The following is a 21,249-nucleotide window of genomic DNA, read 5'->3' on the forward strand; positions in this document are numbered from 1 at the left end:
GGCACACAGCTGCCTAGTAAAATTTACTCAAAGCATTCATGACTTTCACACATAAAGTCTGTTCCACACATAACTACAGTAGTTTTTCCAAATGTTATGCTAGTTAAAATGCTTGAAGTTGATGTGGGTATTTTGTCACTGGGATGACATTTCATAAAATCAGCGCTGTTTGTCTACACTGAGCATGTTTACATCCAGGAACAGTGCCACTTTTCAACAACTGCCATTGCACATATGGGAATTCCAGGAGTATGAATATCATCCTGAAGATTGTACCTAGTGTTAACACACTCTTATTAAAGGCCTGTTAACATTCACATTGATTTAGAAATGCAAAATAAATGAGGTATGTATTGATATTTCATTCATTTTATTTCTTCATTTTTTGATTCCAATAACATTTATTAAAACAAAGAAATGAGACAATATCTGTGTATAGGCTATACAAGAATATCAGTTTGCAAATTAAAGTGATAAAATAATACAGAAATAAGTGGTAATTTCCATTAGTCTTAAAAAAATCCAATCTTTCTGCTCAAGTACACCTCCCAGACGCATGAAGCTTGACTTTCTGGTTATTACTGAAAGCCTTGCTAGTAGCGCCCATTGCATTCCAAGAGATAGCTCAGTTTGTTACCCGTGATATCAGGGTATTCCTGTAAATAAAACAGAAAAAATTCTGTTATCTAACATGCGTAAAACAGTTGCAGAATATAGAAAAAGGTTTATTTAATAGAACTATGTGACTGCATTCATGTAGATGTATATTTTTATTATGGACATAGAGCTTTTAGTAAAACAGACATAAAAAATCAGATTTGAAAGCAATCCTTAGAATAGATGTTCATAGGTTCATAGGTTCATACTAGGCTATCCGTCCTAGGGCATTTATAAGCCTAGCCAGAGTGTGTTTGGCTTTCGCCACCCATTTTAAATTAATTTTGCTATGCCCTTTTTCGAGGTTAGTATACTGTGCCTCTGTCTAACAGTGACACAGAAGTGGTACCCTGGGTAAGCCTACGATCTCCCATCCACTCATCAAGATTCCTCTTGAAGAGAGTCAATGAGGGACTCTGCCTAACCTGGACTGGGATTTTATTCCAGAGTGAAGGGAGCCTCTGGGTTATGAATCTGTCCCTGCAGCATGTCCTATTTATTTTAGTGCTGAGGTTCAAGTCACTCGAGCGTGCAGCTCGATGGGATTTGGATTTTCTGAGGTGCAGCATGTCCATTAATTCCGGGTTGGACATGGCTTTATACGCTAGGCACAGATCGCCTCTGAGCAGGCGGTATGCCACTGAGTAGAGCTGGAGTTTCTTTAACCGGGCAGCATATGGCATCTGTTTGAGCCCTTTGATCCTCTTGGTGAGGTACTTTTGGGGTCTTTCCAGTTGCTGCAGGTGTCTGGTAAGGTACATCCCAAAAGTGGCATTGTACTCAATTATGGGCCTAATGAGGGATGAGTAAAGAGGCACGATGACCTCCCCTGATCTAGATGTGAATCCCTTCATGATTAGGTGGGCTATATAAAATGTTTTTCTAACCACTTTGGCCATGTGGTTGTCAAATGAGAGATTGCTATCAACTTGGGTCCCCAGGTCCCTAATTACTTCTTCTGTACTTAATGGATTACCACCTATGTGGTAATTTGTGGGCACTTTGTTTTTGCCAAAGGGGATGACTATACAGTTTTTGGCATTTAGCTTGAGGCCATGGCTCTGGCACCAGTTGTCTGTTTCTATGAGGCCCTTTTGGAGGATGCTTGTGTCGGCTGGAGAGTCGATTATGGTGCCCAGTTTGCAGTCATATGCGAACTTGGTCAGCCACAGTCCTTCCATGTTGGCTTGTACCTCTGAGAAATATATACCAAACAAGAGAGGTCCCAGGACTGAGCCTTGTGGGATGCCACTTGTAACTGGTTTGAAGTCTGACATGGCTCCAGCAATTCTAACCATGTGGGTTCTGTCCTTGAGCCAGTTTGCAACCCATCTAGTGACATAGAGGTTTATATTTAAGCTGGTGAGCTTATCTATAATGCCAGAGTGGGGTATTGTATCGAAGGCTTTTGTGAGGTCCAGGTAGGCTGTGTGGACCACCTTCCCCTCGTCAATGGCCTTGGTGACTGTTTCAAAGAAATTGACCAGGTTTAAGAGGAAGGATCTGCCCTTAACAAAGCTGAACTAGGTAGGATCCAGTGTCTGTAGGTCCCCAATATCTTTATTTATGAGGTCATGATGATCCTTTCCATAGCTTTGCAGACCAAGCTAGTCAGGCTTAGTTTCCAAGATCCGTTGAGGCACCACTTTTGTGGAGAGGGACCATTGTTGCTGTACGCCACTCTTTGGGTACATATCCTGTAGTTAGGCTGAGATTGAACAGTAGTTTTATGTTTGGGTTTAGCTCTTCTTGAAGTTCATGTAGGATGCAGCCAGGAACACCGTCTGGTTCCATTGATGCTGTGTTTTTTGCTTTGGAGAGGACGGCTCTTACCTGAGCATCTGAGATGTCAGGGAGCCAGCACTCTGCTGGGATAGATATTTGCCCTTTTGGTGGGGAGGTGAGGGGGAGTTTGCACTGAACCTGTCAGCTAGGATGTTGGCAATGTCTGTGGGTTCGGTGTATTTTTTGTCATTTTGGACTAATTCTGAGCATATCTGGGAATTCCCACCCAGGTTCCTAACATAACTAAAGAAAGCCTTGTGATTATCCTTAGTGTCCTGTGCAATTTTTCTCTCGAAGCTGGCCTTAGACGATTTTATGAGTGCCCGTAGTTTTTTGCTAATACTGATCAGAGATGCCTTCCCTTTTTGGGATTTTGCTCTATCATGTAGCAGCTTCCTCCTTCTATTGTATAGTTTGTTTATGGCTGGGGTCCACCAGACAGGACGTCTGCCTTTGGAGGATTGGGTCTTGGTTTTATTTGGGATTGCATGATCCATGCATTCCTGAAGGTGTTCATAGAATGCATTTATAAAGGATTCTGTGGTCTGGGCCATATTTTCCACAGGCCCGGGGGCTTTGAAGGATTCCACCTCGGTTTTGAGGACTGTGAAATTTGCTTTAGAGAAGTTTTTCACTGTGGTTTTCTGGGCAGGGGGTGGGGTCGGGATGTGAATATCCAGTGAGATTAGTTTATGGTCTGATCTTACCAGTGAGGGATACACTTCTGGTCTGGAGCATAGAGTCCCCATGTTGGTGATGATCAGGTCCAGTATGTTTTCCCCTCTTGTGGGAGTGGTAACTAGTTGTTCCATAGTATTTGAGTTTATAAATTCTAGGAACCTTTGGGCTAGGGTGTTGGAGCTAGAGTAATGCTCCCAGTCTATGTTTCGGTAGTTGAAGTCACCCAATATAATGGTGTTTGGAGAGACCTTCATATTTTCCAGTGTTCTCAGGAAGGCCAAGTGGGGTTCCTGGGTTTGGGAGGGTGGTCTGTAGCAGGCTATAAACTGGAAGGTAGTTTTACCCACTGTTAGTTGCACATGGATAGTCTCTGATGCTTCGTGCTGTGCCACCAACCTGGAGGTGTGGGTATCTTTGACGAATATTGATACTCCCCTTCCTTTTGTGGTTTGGTCCAAGTTTTGGAGCCGAAAAGCATGGTATGAGGTATTACCTGGTAGTGCTGGGGTGCTCTTAGGAGCCTTGAACCAGGTTTCTGTTACCGCACAGATATCAATGTTCTCCATGCTAAGGAGAGTTTCAAGTGCGTGCATCTTGAGGTTTAGACTTCTGGCGTTGAGTAGCATTACTTTTCTTATCCCTTGTGATACCTATGGTGGTGGGTTTGTCTTTTGAGCCTTGCCTAAAAAAGGCACTATGGGAGTAGCAAGAGCCTTTGCCAATATCCGAAAGCCCACGGGTGACAGGTGCAAGCCGTCCCTACCGAAGCATCGTGGCTTGTCGAGCATGTCATCCCAGTCTGACAGGCATTGGATCCCCTTTGAATGACACCAATACTTAAGCCAATTGTTGAAATTGATCATCTTGTCTTCATATTGTGGCATCATTCTTGGTGAGGGTAAGATGCTACTCAAGGTCAGGGTCATACCGGCCTGGGCTACATGCTCAGAGAGCTCCTCTATGTCTCTTTTCATGTAGTCTAGGGAGGTACATCTCAGGTCATTCACACCAGCAAGGACAATGATTGAGTCATATTTGTACTTGCCTTGGAGTGACTTATGTGTCATAATGGGTGAATATTTTTAAATAGGCAAATGCCTCACTTCAGGAAGTTGCATATTGTTTTACAGATCCTTCTAGAATGTAGTGAAATACCTCATGAAGGCTGTAAGGGCATTCATAGTTTTTCTGTTTTTTTAATGAGGATTCTGACTAGCATTCAAAATAATATATGAACTTAGAAGTGATTAAATGTATTTACAAAAGAGAGTACAATTATTTTGTTTAGTTATTTTATTTGATTAGATGCAGGGAAGTATAACTTGTAGTTTATAAATGGTCCAACTTTAGCCACTAAGAATTCTCTTGCTGCAGGGTAATTTAGAAGCATTGGAATCCAGAAATTTATGTGCTACATTTCTGAATATCAGTGGGGAAGAAGTCCAGCCTTGGAAATACTGAACACATTTTTTGCCAAAAAACATTTTGTTTCAGAATTAACATACAACCATAGCAAACATGATCAACTTTGGGTAAACAAATGACATGAAACAGTATGAAGTAACAGTTACATATGGCAAACTTTATGATATATCACACTTGACCACTCACATACTTCTAAGTTGTCCAAATTTATTTTTTTTACCATGATAACATGCTACTATTGCTAATCTGTGAATAAAATTATTTGCTGTTCTCTCATTTACTTCTATTTGCATTATCAGCTATTATGCTTTGTCTGCATAGCTGTACTAGTATGGTCTATGATTATTATGTTACCTCTAACAAAAGTGATTCAGTGTTGAAGTTTGTAGCTACCCCAGACCTCACAGGTGATGCTCTTTCTTTTGCCGTACTGTAAGCATCTGGAACCACAGTTTTGCACTTTCCAACTGCCATGTAGCCAGATTGGTTGAAATGAGCATTCTGAGACAATGCAGCAATTGCCTCATGTTTGCTGGCAGCCACCTACTTCTTCATAGGTTCATAGGTTCATACTAGGCTATCTGCCCTAGGGCATTTATAAGCCTAGCCAGAGTGTGTTTGGCTTTCGCCACCCATTTTAAATTAATTTTGCTATGCCTTTTTTTGAGGTTAGTATACTGTGCCTCTGTCTAACAGTGACACAGAAGTGATAGCTGGGGTAAACCTACGATCTCCCATCCACTCATCAGGATTCCTCTTGAAGAGAGTCAATGTGGGACTCTGCCTAACCTGGACTGGGATTTTATTCCAGAGTGAAGGGAGCCTCTGGGTTATGAATCTGTCCCTCCAGCATGTCCTATTTATTTCAGTGCTGAGGTTCAAGTCTCTCGAGCGCGTAGCTCGATGGGATTTGGATTTTCTGAGGTGCAGCATGTCCATTAATTCCGGGTTGGAAATGGCTTTATACGTCAGGCACAGATCGCCTCTGAACAGGCGGTATGCCACTGAGTAGAGCTGGAGTTTCTTTAACTGGGCAGCATATGGCATCTGTTTGAGCCCTTTGATCCTCTTGGTGAGGTACTTTTGGGGTCTTTCCAGTTGCTGCAGGTGTCTGGTAAGGTACATCCCAAAAGGGGCATTGTACTCAATTATGGGCCTGATGAGGGATGAGTAAAGAGGTACGATGACCTCCCCTGATCTAGATATGAATCCCTTCATGATTAGGTGGGCTATATAAAATGTTTTTCTAACCACTTTGGCCACGTGGTTGTCAAATGAGAGATTGCTATCAACTTGGGTCCCCAGGTCCCTAATGACTTCTTCTGTACTTAATGGATTACCACCTATGTGGTAATTTGTGGGCACTTTGTTTTTGCCAAAGGGGATGACTATACACTTTTTGGCGTTTAGCTTAAGGCCATGGCTCTGGCACCAGTTGTCTGTTTCTATGAGGCCCTTTTGGAGGATGCTTGTGTCGGCTGGAGAGTTGATTATGGCGCCCAGTTTGCAGTCATCTGTGAACTTGGTCAGCCACAGTCCTTCTGTGTTGGCCTGTACCGCCGAGAAATATATACCGAACAAGAGAGGTCCCAGGACTGAGCCTTGTGGGACGCCACTTGTAACTGGTTTGGAATCTGACGTGGCTCCAGCAATTCTAACCATGTGGGTTCTGTCCTTGAGCCAGTTTGCAACCCATCTAGTGACATAGGGGTTTATATTTAAGCTGGTGAGCTTATCTATAATGCCCAAGTGGAGTATTGTATTGAAGGCTTTTGCGAGGTCCAGGTAGGCTGTGTGGACCACCTTCTCCTCGTCAATGGCCTTGGTGACTGTTTCAAAGAAATCGACCAGGTTTAAGAGGCAGGATCTGCCCTTAACAAAGCCAAACTGGGTAGGATCCAGTGTCTGTAGGTCCCCAATATCTTTATTTATGAGGTCCATGATGATCCTTTCCATAGCTTTGCAGACCAAGCTAGTCAGGCTTATGGGGCGATAGTTTCCAGGATCCGTTGAGGCACCACCTTTGTGGAGAGGGACCACTGTTGGTGTACGCCACTCTTTGGGTATGTATCCTGTAGTAAGGCTAAGATTGAACAGTAGTTTTATGTTTGGGTTTAGCTCTTCTTGGAGTTCATGTAGGACGCAACCCGGGACACTATCTGGTCCCATTGATGCTGTGTTTTTTGCTTTGGAGAGGGCAGCTCTTACCTGAGCATCTGAGATGTCAGGGGGGCAGCACTCTGTTGGGATAGATATTTGCCCTTTTGGTGGGGAGAGGGGGGAGAAGTTTGCAATGAACCTGTCTGCTAGGATGTTGGCAATGTCTGTGGGCTCGGTGTATTTTTTGTCATTTTGGACTAATTCTGAGCATATCTGGGAATTCCCACCCAGGTTCCTAACATAACTAAAGAAAGCCTTGTGATTATCCTTAGTGTCCTGTGCAATTTTTCTCTTGAAGCTGGCCTTAGACGATTTTATGAGTGCCCATAGTTTTTTGCTAATACTGATCAGAAATGCCTTCCCTTTTTGGGATTTTGCTCTATCATGTAGTAGCTTCCTCCTTCTGTTGTATAGTTTGTTTATGGCTGGGGTGCACCAGACAGGATGTCTGCCTTTGGAGGATTGGGTCTTGGTTTTATTTGGGATTGCATGATCCATGCATTCCTGAAGGTGTTCATAGAATGCATTTATAAAAGATTCTGCGGTCTGGGCCATATTTTCCACAGGCCCGGGGGCTTTGAAGGATTTTGCCTCAGTTTTGAGGCATGTGAAATTTGCTTTAGAGAAGTTTTTCACTGTGGTTTTCTGGGCAGGGGGTGGGGTCGGGATGTGAATATCCAGTGAGATTAATTTATGGTCTGATCTTACCAGTGAGGGATACACTTCTGGTCTGGAGCATAGTGTCCCCATGTTGGTGATGATCAGGTCCCCTCTTGTGGGAGTGGTAACAAGTTGTTCCATAGCATTTGAGTTTATAAATTCTAGGAACCTTTGGGCTAGAGTGTTGGAGCTAGAGTAATGCTCCCAGTCTATGTTTGGGTAGTTGAAGTCGCCCAATATAATGGTGTTTGGAGAGACCTTCATATTTTCCAGTATTCTCAAGAAGGCCAAGTGGGGTTCCTGTGTTTGGGAGGGTGGTCTGTAGCAGGCTATAAACTGGAAGGCAGTTTTACCCACAGTTAGTTGCACATGGATAGTCTCTGATGCTTCGTGCTGTGCCACCAACCTGGAGGTGTGGGTATCTTTGACGAATATTGATACTCCCCCTCCTTTTGTGGTTCGGTCCAAGTTTTGGGGCTGAAAAGCATGGTATGAGGTATAACCTGGTAGTGCTGGGGTGTCCTCAGGAGCCTTGAACCAGGTTTCTGTTACTGCACAGATATCTATGTTCTCCATGCTAAGGAGAGTTTCGAGTGCGTGCATCTTGAGGTTTAGACTTCTGGCATTGAGTAGTATTACTCTTAGTTTCTTATCCCTTGTGATACCTATGGAGGTAGGTTTGTCTTTTAAGCCTTGCCTAGAAAAGGCACTATGGGGGTAGCAAGAGCCTTTGCCAATATCCGAAAGCCCAGGGATGACAGGTGCAAGCCGTCCCTAGTGAAGCATCGTGGCTTGTCGAGCATGTTATCCCAGGCTGACAGGCATTGGATCCCCTTTGAATGACACCAACACTTAAGCCAATTGTTGAAATTGATCATCTTGTCTTCATATTGTGGCATCATTCTTGGTGAGGGTAAGATGCTACTCAAGGTCAGGGTCATACCGGCCTGGGCTACATGCTCAGAGAGCTCCTCTATGTCTCTTTTCATGTAGTCCAGGGAGGTGCAGACTAAAACAGTTTATTAGAGATGTAGCTATGCAATGTTACTGGAGTCAAAGCTGTGACACAGAACCAGTACAAATAAGGACAGACCAAAACACCATTATAAACAAATCACACACTGCTCATATTAAACACATATTCCTGCACATGCTGAGGGTGTTAAAAATAACTAACATACATAAACCAGAAAGGCCTCCTAAATGTAACAGAAGAAATAAGTATGCTCACTAATCTCATAAAACACACAACACCTACAACACTCACGATGAAACATACATCCAAAAGAGTTGCATTGTGTCAAGACAAAAGCCCAAATCCAACCTCCACACAATCCAGTATCCTAGTTGTAGGTGACACCATAGTGAGACACACTGATGTATCACTCTCTAGGCTCTGCAAAGACAGGGTCACAATTAGTTGATGCCAGTTGCCAGGATTCACCACATTGTGCATGCATTCATGTCCTTCCACCACAAGTATACATATGATACAGTCATACTGTTCATGGATGTAAATAATTTGAGATATACTGCCCTGGAACATATGAAGAGAGACGTGATGGAGCTCTTGGAATATGAGTATGAGGCAGATATGAAACACATTGTGCAGCATTTTAATTTCACCAAAAATGATACCGCAATACAAAAAAAAAAGATTATTAATTTCAACAATTGAATTAGTTTCTGTTGTCATTTGAAAGGGGTCCAATACATATTAGCCTGGGAGGAGATGGTAGACAGTCCTAACTGCTTTGCCAGGGGTGGCCCATACCTATCTTGTCAAGGCTTTTGTATATTGGCAAAGATCTTGTCCACCCCATCCCCCATAGTGCCTTGTCCAGGCAATGTCAGTCTTCAGTAGCTTAAAACATAACAGAACAGGATTCAGGTAACATAAAGGTACTGCTGTTCAATGCTAGGAGCATTAACAAAAAAAAAAAAAAAAAAAAAAAAAAACCCTCCACTTCCTACAGGCACTCCCTACCTGAAATGTACTAATGTATACATCTTCACAGAAACCTGGTTCAGGACCATTGACAGCACCCCATCAGTGCAACGTTTCAGGGCCTTCCACATATCCAGACCCACCACACTAGATGAAAGCAACAAAGGCAGGGGTGTCACCATATTCTTTAAACAAAATATCACCTCTGAACTCATTAGACATGATAGCAAACTGGAACTCCTCCATGTCCATCTCATCATTAACTAAAGCCTTTATCACATCATAACCAAATACATCTATGTCCCCCCTGGCTCATACCTCATACTTGACATGTACAGAGTTTCTATACATTCGGCCAAACTTTACTATCTTAAGGGACTTCAACCATCCCTCCAACAATAGTGGACTTGTATATCTGCTAGCACATATGTCCAGATATTCTGGATTTAATAAGTACAAACTTTCTGGATCGGCTAGTCAGCAGCCTAAATAGGGGTGACAAAAGCCTGGACATGGTGGTGAACAGACCTATCCCATATTGTTGAGAACCAACTGTAACTTCCTCCACAGACAAACTGAGCCATAAAACAGTCACAGTCACCATACGCTTGAGAAAGGAAGCATCCCCTAATTAGTTGGTATTCAGAGATTATGCTAAAGTTAATTTATGAAAACTGAGAAATGACTTGGTTAAATTCAACATAGTTTTCAAACCCAACAACCCTTTTGCATATGCAGAATCCCTTTACCATCACATTCTGTGCACATGTAATTACTATGGATGCAGCTGTCTCCATCTGAAATAAATACAAAGCAGATTTAGAAACAAATCCTTATGATGGAATCCAAATATAAACACCCAACAACAAAAGAAAAATTGTCATTTAATGTAAAAATAAATGCATCTCTCGAGATGCCAAAATGCTCTTGCCAAATTTAACAGGGAACTCCAGAATCTGATCAAATCAACCAATGCTAGACATGAGGTAAAATAAGCACAAAGTCTTTTTTAACTATGTTAGAAACTTCCGAAACTATGCTTAGCACTCTGCATTGCTAATACTAAATAATATCTCATGCTCTGACAAAAGGACATACCACTCTATTGGCAGATAACTTTTGTTCAACATAACCTCCCCTCTCTCACCACAACACCCAACAACAACAACAACACACAACGCACAACACTCAGCAACAACACACAGCAACACTCAGCAACAACACACTCAGCAACACAACACACCACAACACACAGCAACACAACACACCACAACACAACACTCCACAACACAACACTCCACAACACAACACAACACAACACAACACAACACAACACAACACAACACAACATAACATAACATAACATAACATAACATAACATAACATAACATAACATAACATAACATAACATAACATAACATAACAAGATGCCTACTGACCAATCTGAAACAGGACCTGCCAAAACTAAAGAAGTTATTCAATATAAGCCTGTAAACAGGCTTTGCACTGTGTGACTGGAAAATGGCAACAGTCAACTCCAGAAGAAAGGTGGGGCATCATTGGGCCTAAGTAATTATGTGCTCATAAGTCTAACTGGTCTCATCAGGAAGGCTAGGGAAAGGATAATTATGCAATTAATAAACAACGCTACAACAATAACTTACAGACTATAGATACAAGCTAGTTCAATTTTATTATGGGCAGATCCTGGCTAGATAACCTGGTTGACTTCTTCAAGAAGGTTACTACAACAATGGATGAGGGAAAATCAGTGCACACTGCCTATCTGTTCCTTGCAGAGATATCTGGCACTATCCCACATTTAGATGTAGTTGGCAAAGCTGGTTGCATATAATCCTAAATGTAAAATCCCTATGTAACTTGCTAGATAGTAAACTGGATCACTAATTAAATCCAGGAAATTGGGGTGGGTAGCTTTACTTCCTCCAAAAACCTGTCACTAATGTACTCCGGGGTTCAGTGATCAGGCCACTCCTCTTTGGCATTTACTTCTTGGATATCAAAGCTAATGTTAAGGGTTTATTGCTGGCCAAGTCCACAGATGACTGTCAACTTGGTTGCATGATAACTGCCAAAAAGACACTAAGAAGATCTTCCAAGATGGCCTGATCCAAATAAACAGCTGGTGTTAAAACCATGGCCTAAAACTAAATGCCAAAAAATATATAGTCCTTCAGCAAGCATGATGTCACATGTAACAATTAAACTGACATTACACCCCTGAAAACTGGTCCAGTGGTTAATAGCCTGGGAACTTTGTTCACCATGTATCCAATATTGTAAGAAATTCCGTTATAACTGTGCAGTTTATTTGAAAGGGTATGGCATCCAGGTCTAGAGATGCGATCATTCCCCTGTATTTTGTACTTATTAGGCCAATCACTGAGTATAATGCCTCACTTGGTATGTACCAGTCCAAACACGTGACAAAGTATGAATGACAACAATGCTTTCTAACCAAGAAAATTAAAGGTCTAAACCATAAAAGCTACACTCACTGTTTGAAAGCCTTGTCCCTCTTCTCAGCATCTTACAGGGTAGTGATCTCTAGCTGACTTACAGAGCCTCAACCAATCCCATTCTTTTGGATCTACTGCACATCCAGAAGTCCAATGGTGGCATAAACATTTACTCAACAGTACTTAATCCCTTCTGTAACTTAAATAGAACATGTCGGAGGGATAGAAAATACCACCTCCCTGTAATTGTCTTTCTCAGGATATACAGCAAAGTACATATCTTACTCTATTCAAGATTAATCTGGACAAATGAATGGGAAACCACAAGTTCACCCTAGTTTGATATCTTTGTCCCTTATGGATAGGAATAATATGTACATTTCTGCCCGGCTCTGGAGTATTTGTACTTACAAGGGCCCTAGGTTTATGTATTTTATTACTTAAAATACAAGATCTAAAAACAGCTTGGGAATGCATGGCTAGGCTTCTAAGGATCTGTATAGATCAACAGCCTAGTGAACCTCTGAAACTAATTGTTATATTGCAGGAAAGTGCTTGGTAAATTATCATCATATGTCACAGAGGCTGGCACAGTGGTGCAGTGGTAGTGTTGTCACCTCACAGCAAGAGGTTCTCTGGTTGGATTCTCAGCTGGGGTGCCTTCTGTGTGGAGTCTGCATGTCCTCCACGCATTTGTGTGGGTTTTCTCTGGGTGCTCCAGTTTCCTCCTATGGTACAAAAACATGCATCTGGAGCATATCCCCCTGAGCTTCTGCTGAAAATTGGCTTTGTTCCAAGTTGGACTTTTCTGGTAAACAAATAATAAATGTCAGTGATATTTCATGTATGTGGGTACATGCAGAATGCTTGCAGATGCACATGTGCTGTGCATCAAGGCAGTGCTGGGCTGTGCTGTTCCAAATTCTGAAACCACATTATTGTGTGAACCTCAGGCTACCACATTGTTCTTTATAAAAGAACAATCTTTTTTTCAGGATATTCACGACAATGCTGGCCAGTGCTAATGCCCCACTGGGATTGCCTGCCTGCTGTGCTACAGAAAGAAAAATCATGTTCTTTCTCTTTTAGAACTATATCAGGGAGCATCTGCTGGAACCCTTTGTGGATCCACGTGGGAAGGTGGATGCCTGGTTTGTCATGGACGAGGTACGGACTACAGCTGAGCAAAGCACGCACTGGTATGATGACCTGCACCTGATGGTGATCACCACCTTGAAGATCTCTGACCATGGGAAGCAGGTGCTAGGCAGGAATGCTCTTAATGTTTGAAAAACAGTATGAGTCGCAAATACTTCTAACTGTAATTTTAAACTGTGTTTTTACTGTTATTCAGAGCAGTGTACCCAATAATGGCTATTTCCTCTGACATATTCCAGGACTCACCAGGTAGGCTATTGTAAGGGACTGGCATTTTGGTGTGTCTGTAGCTGGTATGTCTATTGTGGCACTGCTGCATGTTGTGTGATACTGTGTATCTGTTCACCTGTGAAGCTGTGGACACTATTCTGCTAGCCTACACTTACATGCATATGTCTCAGCTGTGCAGATTTTCACAAAATGTCCAGATTTTTGATATGTTCCTCATAAAATTAGTGGTTTTCTGGCAACTCACTGAGGACTGAGATTATTAAATAATGACACACATTTGAGTTTCAGACTTTACATCCTTCGAAAATGCATGCTAGCACACAATCTGTTATTGTAGCAACTTTCTAAGACTATAAGAGCAATTATTTTAGGCCCTGTCCAGATTTCTTGTGCTAAGAAGTTGAGAGGTATGCTTACATGTATGTGGGACTATGGCTTACTTGTTGAGCTGCGGACACCATGTCAGACTTCTGCTATCCTGCACTAACACATGGCCTGTGACTGACTTGTGAAGTTATTGTCACTTTTCCAGGATTCTACTATCTTGGACTTACATTGTTTGCATTGTTGTCTATATCTCACCTACACCTATGTGTGAAGTCTGCTATGCCCCTTTGTCTTTTACCATAGGCAGAGTGAGAGACAAACTATAATAGCTACTACAGGAAACAACAGCAAAGACTTTTGGCAAAGTGTATTTAGTTTGTGTATTACCCACTGACTTGTCTTAGATACATTGTATAATTTGAGGCACATCTTCACTTATGTCACCTCCCCGCATGATCTCCTTCCTGCAGGATAATATGACATCAATATGACACAGGAGTGGCAGCCACCATATACCCTTGGTTCACCTGTGGTTGTATCTGTAGTGGGGGGAGAGGGCTGGGAGTGCCTTGATGGAGACTCTGACCTCTCATAGGCAATTAGACTGATGCCAGCTGTAGTGGTTGATCAAGACAGAGTGGAAGATGGTGGAGGAGGAGGAGGTTTCAGGACAGTGACTCACTGAGTAGCCATTACCTTGTTCCATCTGGAGTAGATCGCAGTTCCCTGTCTTTGGACATGAGAAAAGGGCATGGCCACTGGCATTGGTTAATCAGACCCATCTCAGTTGTTTGATGGGTCTCAATAACATCCATTTTGGCCAGTCAACAGCCCACATGCTGCCTGCATCCCATACTTTCCATAGATAAGTGTACACCTTCCAATTGTGCCACAGCCTACCCTTTGTATGTTGCCCTTATTATCATTTATCCACACCCTGTTTGTCTATATCCAGCCCCAGTCTCCTCCCACTGTATGGACATCTAACCCCATTTGACTGTAGAGGTGTATGTGTGTCCCTGCTAACTATTCTTCCCTACCTTTGCATATCCTGTTTTCTTATCACCTTTTCCATTATCCCTTCTCTCTCAGTATATAAAATAGGATACCAAACCTTCCTCAAATATGTGCCTTACTTCCCCATCTGCATTCCCTTTAAACTTACCTTCTATGTGTAACTCCACTTGCTATTTTTTCTCCATTTCCAGCTGTCCTATATTTCCTTTTCCTTCCTTTTCATGGAACCAATAAGTGCCCAGCTGACTGGACACCAGAGAAAAGATGGTGACACTGTGCTTTAAATCATTAGTATGTGGCACTTGCTGCGGATTGTTTCTGCATGTGCCAACTTGATCAACCTGCTGCCTTCCAGTCTCATGAGGTTCTTGATAGCTGATATTCCCTTGTTCTAAGGTTTATTTGTTGCTCTGCTCCACTGTAGTTGGCTTGCATATTTTTAGCAGCGTTCCATTTTCCACACTGGAAAATAACTAAGCACATCTATATGCTTAGATGTACAATATGTCACTATTTGGATATTTAAGTATACTTTTCACTGTAGTGTATCACAGCTATGAAGCACAAACCTTTCTTCAGTACACAGCACATCCAAGCCCATGTTGGAGAGCTCTGTAAATGAAGTTACGTGTTCCATATCTTATATAAAAATCATTTTTCAGCCTTGCAGGTAACCAACATTTGGATGAATATGTGAGTTCCTCATTAAAATAAATGTTTCTTTGTTTACTGGATATGTAGTTGTTATGGACAAAACACATTCTACAAATAATTTCCAACAAAATAGATTGCTAATAATGCTTACTTGTATGTAAACGTGCAATGGCACAAAATCTTGCATGCACGTTTATCTTTCTGTGTCCATGTATATTACTGGAATTTGACATGATTTCATTAGAAATCATATTCTGTTCATGTGGAATTTGACATGATTTCATTAGAAATCATATTCTGTTCATGTGGAATTTGACATGATTTCATTAGAAATCATATTCTGTTCATAAGAGCACCTCATTATTCTCCTTACCTCACTGCAAACATTAACGTGTCTGTAAGAAAAAAAAAAACAAAAGTCACTTACAGCATTTATAGAGCGTGACGATCTTCTTTATGTCTGTACAGCTTAGGCCAAATCGTTGTCCTATTGGTACATCTGGGTTTGGTTTAGGTAAAATAGTTGGTTGTCCATTGGCAGAGAAGTAAAACCTGAAATAATCAGTTACATTTCGTGGTTAATATCTGTCCAGAGCTCAAATCAAACAATTATTTTAAAGAGAATATCCATTTCCTGAGGTTATACAAGGCTTATATAGAAATATCATGTAGAAAACCACTGTCAATGACAGGTAACCGGTGTCGCCCTTTTATATATATGCCTAAAAATGAAATACATTCTCTTAACTGTAATATTTTCTACCGTGAATAACACCTTCTGGATACATATTGTGCTTTTTTAGAATAGATCTGAAAAATGTTAACAATACTATATAATCAGCCTGTAATGTTAGGGTAAATAACGGTCTCCTGACTCTCCTTCCCAAATATTTGTATTAACAATCATCACCTAAAGCTAAATGATGGGGTGATGGAATTTGGTATTTCATAAAATATGACAGAAAAATGCTACTTTATCTGCTTTAGATCATTCATTGCATGAAAGCTATTTGGCTATAATAAAAAAAAGACTTGTAAATAAGTAGTCCTGTTTTTTAACATGTTTATATCAAAATTAAAAAGAAGAGAAAGTCGAATCCCAAATGTCTAATATATGTTCAATTACTCGAAAATCAGTTTGACACAAAGTCTATTAATTTCGGTAGTACTCTAAAGGAAATATCACATTCACATGTTGTCCACTTGCTCCAGCCTTAAGTATTCCCAAGCTTATCATTGACAAAGACCATAAGCTAAACTACTAGCCTTCTCAATTCACTGTCCATTGAAACAAATTTCCAACCTGCTGGTTACCACAGCACATTTATTTTTCTGGTGTTAGTTTCAACAGTAATGCAAGAGTTGGTAACATCAAGCTATAAACACATATGATTGGCTCATTAAGAAGGTTATCTTCACATACTAAGGGTTCGTCCTAGATTTGAATGCTTGTTCTCCTCCATGATACTATGTTGCTATGTTGACATAAATGGCGGTGTCAGAGAATTAACAATTAACAAGATAACATTCTTCTTAATGAGCAAAGCATACGATGACATGATTGACAGACCTCAATGTTTTGCCAGAGATGGCCTGCTTCTGTCACCCCTGGGTTTCTGGGTACTGGCTGAGGCTTTTGCTACCCCTATAGTGCCTTTTTTAGGTGGTGTTCCAAAGACCAAATTACCACTGTTGTTGTTGTGTCTTTCGGCTTTTCCTGGTTAGGGGTCGCCACAGCGGAACTCCGGTCTGCTAATGATTGGTAGTTGATTTTTACATGCAGAGTTACCAGCCCTGATGCACAACCTTCAACGAAGGTACACCCATTCATGCATGTCTCCACGCAGAAGACACTCTAGCTGAGAATCGAACTGGACAGCATCTTACTGTGAGGCGACAACGCTACCGCAGCACCACTACTGTGGGTACCAAATTACCACTGCAACAGCTATGTAACAGCTATAAATAAATGCAATCTGAGGGTCATACTGCTCAACGCTAAAATTCTAAATCTCAAGATGCAATTGCTTGAAGCACTCCTCAAAATGGAGAACATCAACATTTGTGCTGTAACGGAGACCTGGTTTAAAGCTGCAGAAAGCACTCCTGTGCTGCCAGGCCATAACTCATTTCACACCTTTCAGCCCCAGAACATGGACTGAAGCTCCAAAGGCAGTGGTCTCTATATACACCTCCAGACTAATAGCCCAGCATAACGCATCTGAGATACTCCAGGTAAACTAACAATGGCGATTCAGGTTGTAGCCTGCTATAGGTTCCCAACCATGTCCCAAGACTCTCACTTCACATTCCTATGCACCCTGGAAACTATTAAGATCCAATCCAACTCTCTAATACTAGGTGACTTCAACTACCTCTCCATCAGCTGGGAAAACTACTCTTGCACCAATTCACTGGCCCAACGCTTCCTGGAATTCATCAATTCCAATACCCTGGACCAACTCATTCTTACCTCCACTAGAGGAAGCAACATCCTTGATCTGGTTATTACTAACATGGGCAACTGTTGCTCTACACCAGTAGTCAATTCCTCCCTGGTTAGATCCAACTACAAACTAATCACCATGGAAATCCACATCTCACCCACACCCCCTGCAAAGGTATCCACCATAAACAACTTCCCCAAAGTTGACTTTGGACTCCTAAAAGCAGAGGTGGCTAACTTCACAGCACCCATGCCAATGGAAAATAGATGAATGGCTGCCGAATCATGCACCAATGCACTGTACGAACACGTACATAAATGCATGGAACTAGTCATACCCAACAGAACCAAGATGCTCTCCTCCAAAAAAAGGAAGCAAGTCTGGTGGCCTCCTGCCATTAATAAACTCTACAACAGAAGGAAGAAACTGTTGCAGAAAAAGGTGAAGTCCCAAGACTGGAAAAATTCCCTTATTAACCTCAACAAAAAGTTGAGATCCCTCATCAAAACCTCCAAAGCAAGCTATGAAGGCAGAATTGTGGCAGACACTAAACACAACCACAAAACCTTCTATAGTTATATCAGTCTCCATGGCAATACCCATCTTTGGTCTGAGTTAATACACAATGGTACCTCCTATACTGAGCCAACAGATACTGCCAACATACTGGCTGACAGATTCAGTGCCATCTTTACCCCTCTCTCACCCCCCCAAAGGACCAATCTCAATACCAGAAGAATGCCAGACACCAAGCATTACTGCAGCACAGGTTAAATCTGCATTGTCTAAGGCCAAGATACAACTTCCATGGGACCTGACAATATCCCTGGCTGTGTTCTACATGAATTACAAAGTGAACTGGCACCACATCTGTGTGGTCTCTTCACTCACAGCCTCACCTCAGCATTGTCCCTACCGAATGGCACACTGCTACAATCATCCCTCTCCATAAAGGAGGAGCGACTACAGACCCTGGAAATTATCACCCCATTAGCCTGATGAGTCTGATATGTAAGGCTATGGAGTGCATCATCATGGACCTAATTAACAATAATACAGGAAATCTACAAACTCTAGACACAACCAATTTGGTTTTGTGAAAGGTAGATCATGCCTACTCAACCTGGTTGACTTCTTTGAGTTAGTCACTAGAGCGATGGATGAAGGTAAGGCAGTTCATACAGACTACCTCGATCTGGCCAAGGCCTTTAATACCATTCCTCACTCAGGAATTATTGATAAACTCAGCAAACGAGGCATCAAACCCGATATCGTTAGGTGGGTTGCAAATTGGCTCACAGATAGAACCCACAGTGTGAAAGTAGTGGACTCCAAGTCAGACTACCGACTAGTCATGAGTGGAGTCCCACAGGGATTGGTCCTGGGTCCTCTCCTGTTTGGCATCTACTTCTCAGAAGTCCAGGTCAATACAGAGGGACTTTGGTTGATCAAATTCCCAGATGACTGCAAGCTGGGAGCTATTATTAACTCCCCAAGTGAAGCAGACATCCTACAGAAAGGCCTCACTGAGACCAATGAGTGGTGTTGAAACCATGGCCTTAAGCTTAATGCCAAAAAATGCATCGTGATACCCTTTTGGAAAAACTCAGTTCCCACTAATTAGCAGCATGATGCCTAGGTACCTCTATGGGTTAGGTTTGTAAAGGCTCCAGGGCCGTTGGCCTAGTACACACCTATAAACCTATGAACTTCTCATCCATAAACTTTAGCTGTCTTCATATTGGAAGCTGGCCTTTTCTCTCCATTTGCTCTATACATTTTCCACGTACAGTGTACGCCATGTTAATGAATCTTATCCTTTGAAACTCACCTCTACACTTAAATACTGCATTGAAATGTTACCTCATAAGACACTTATCACTGCGGGGCATACCTCTCAACTGTACAGATTTTCACAGAATGTCCAGATTTTTGCCTCATATTTTTGGTCCGTTTTTCATAAAATTTTGGTTTTGTGGCAAATTAGTGTCACTCATTAAAAACAAAATTTGGAAAATACTGACAGACATCTGAATTTCAGATTTCATTCCCTTTAGAAAGCACATGCTAATGCAAAACCTGTTATTCTATCAACTTTCTAAGTTTGTAAGAGCATTTTAAAAAATTGCCCCTATTTTTGGGCCTTTGTCTCACTTTTATGTATGTCTTTGTCAAGATTTCTTGGTCTAAGAGGTTGAGAGATATGACTGTGGCCAAGGACAGTTATCGGATGATACTGCAGTAACATATACATGGATGTAAGGCATGGGACAGTCGTTTCTTAGAGGAAAAAGTAGGTGATAGGTGCTGTCAGATATTCTCTCTTCAGTCTTTTGAAAAGAAAAATGATGTCAAGGGAAGGTTAGTCTATGTACCTGACATCTGGTATTTGGGCAGTCACAACAAAGAGAAGAACTTACTAATAGAAATACCAGGGATCTAAGCAAGGAAGGAAATGCAGAGAGAGAGAGTAAGAGTAAATGCAGAACACATTTCATTATTTAAAACAATCAGTACTTAGTAATAGAGACAAAGAAAATAAGGTAAGGGTGGTTATATACAGTGACAGTGAATGTCATTGACTACTCAGCTGCACTCTTTTTAAATGAGGTCACTGCAGTGCAAGTTCCATTTCTCTAAAGGTGCAGTGAGTAGGAGTTTAGTATGTTAAAGGTGTGCAGATGGTAAGCCTTCTAGATAAGGGTGTGGATGCTTTGACCCTCATGTAACAACATGGGTCTGAATTCCCCAGTTCTCATTCACACAGGCAGCAAGGAAGTAAGTAGGGCAGGACATAGAAGGAAATTAAAGTAAGGATAATAAAAAAGGTTTTTATTATTAAAAGTATTATTGCTATTATAACTAACTGAGCTATTATTACAAATGAGAGCTGAATGAGCTGAAGGACTTTTTTAATAATGATATAAATATTAAAAGGTACAACATGAGGAAAGAAGTGAAGTATTCAACTAAAACAACATTGTTTACTTCATAACGTAGCATCTCAAGACTTAAGGTTAATGTTTAAGCCTTCATGATTGTTGTGATTTGCAGAACTATTGAGAACAGGCAGGATAAACATACTCTTTGGAATGCATATATATCCTTTTTGAATATGATAAGAGACAAACCTTTAGATATAAAGATCAACAGCTTGTTTGATTTAAAATCATCCTTGTCCACATCTTGTGAAAGAAAAATTGAAAAAGATATGGGTGAATTACTTTCAGAATTACAGCAATTTGAGGAAAAACTGGTTTACAAAAAATGTCAAAAGTTAAAAAGAGACACATGAGTCTTTGAAGAAGGTACATGGTTCCCATGACAATGACTGGATGCATGTTATAAGCATGGAAGGAACTTTGAAAGGGCTTTACAATGTGGTGACTACAAGTGACAGTGAGATCAATCAAACAAGAAAAATGAGGAAGTACAGAGGGCCACAAGCATGGGAAATGTATCCACGAAATGAGGAAGTACAGAGGGCCACAAGCATGGGAAATGTATCCACGAAATGAGGAAGTACAGAGGGCCACAAGCATGGGAAATGTATCCACGAAATGAGGAAGTACAGAGGGCCACAAGCATGGGAAATGTATCCAAGCGAGCTATGGGGACT

At 41.4% G+C, this 21,249-nt stretch overlaps 1 protein-coding gene across 2 annotated transcripts in view; it reads right to left on the minus strand.

The window, feature by feature from the left end:
• Nucleotides 1-356: 356 nt before the first annotated feature.
• Nucleotides 357-21,249, minus strand: part of LOC122810859 (high choriolytic enzyme 1-like) — a 200,410-nt gene continuing 179,517 nt past the window's right edge. The window contains exons 8-9 of one of the 2 annotated variants that reach the window (XM_044082410.1): nucleotides 15,611-15,735; nucleotides 357-656 (exon numbers count right to left, since the gene is read on the minus strand). In XM_044082410.1, the coding sequence (XP_043938345.1) occupies nucleotides 655-656; nucleotides 15,611-15,735 (127 nt within the window). In that variant the 3' untranslated portion in view covers nucleotides 357-654. Of the gene's footprint in view, nucleotides 657-15,602; nucleotides 15,736-21,249 lie in introns of those variants that run through there. The other variant, XM_044082409.1, reaches the window with a different exon arrangement.

The sequence above is a fragment of the Protopterus annectens genome, chromosome 9.part0, assembly GCF_019279795.1.
Source record: "Protopterus annectens isolate FY-2018-M chromosome 9.part0, PAN1.0, whole genome shotgun sequence".
Taxonomy (NCBI): domain Eukaryota; kingdom Metazoa; phylum Chordata; order Ceratodontiformes; family Protopteridae; genus Protopterus; species Protopterus annectens.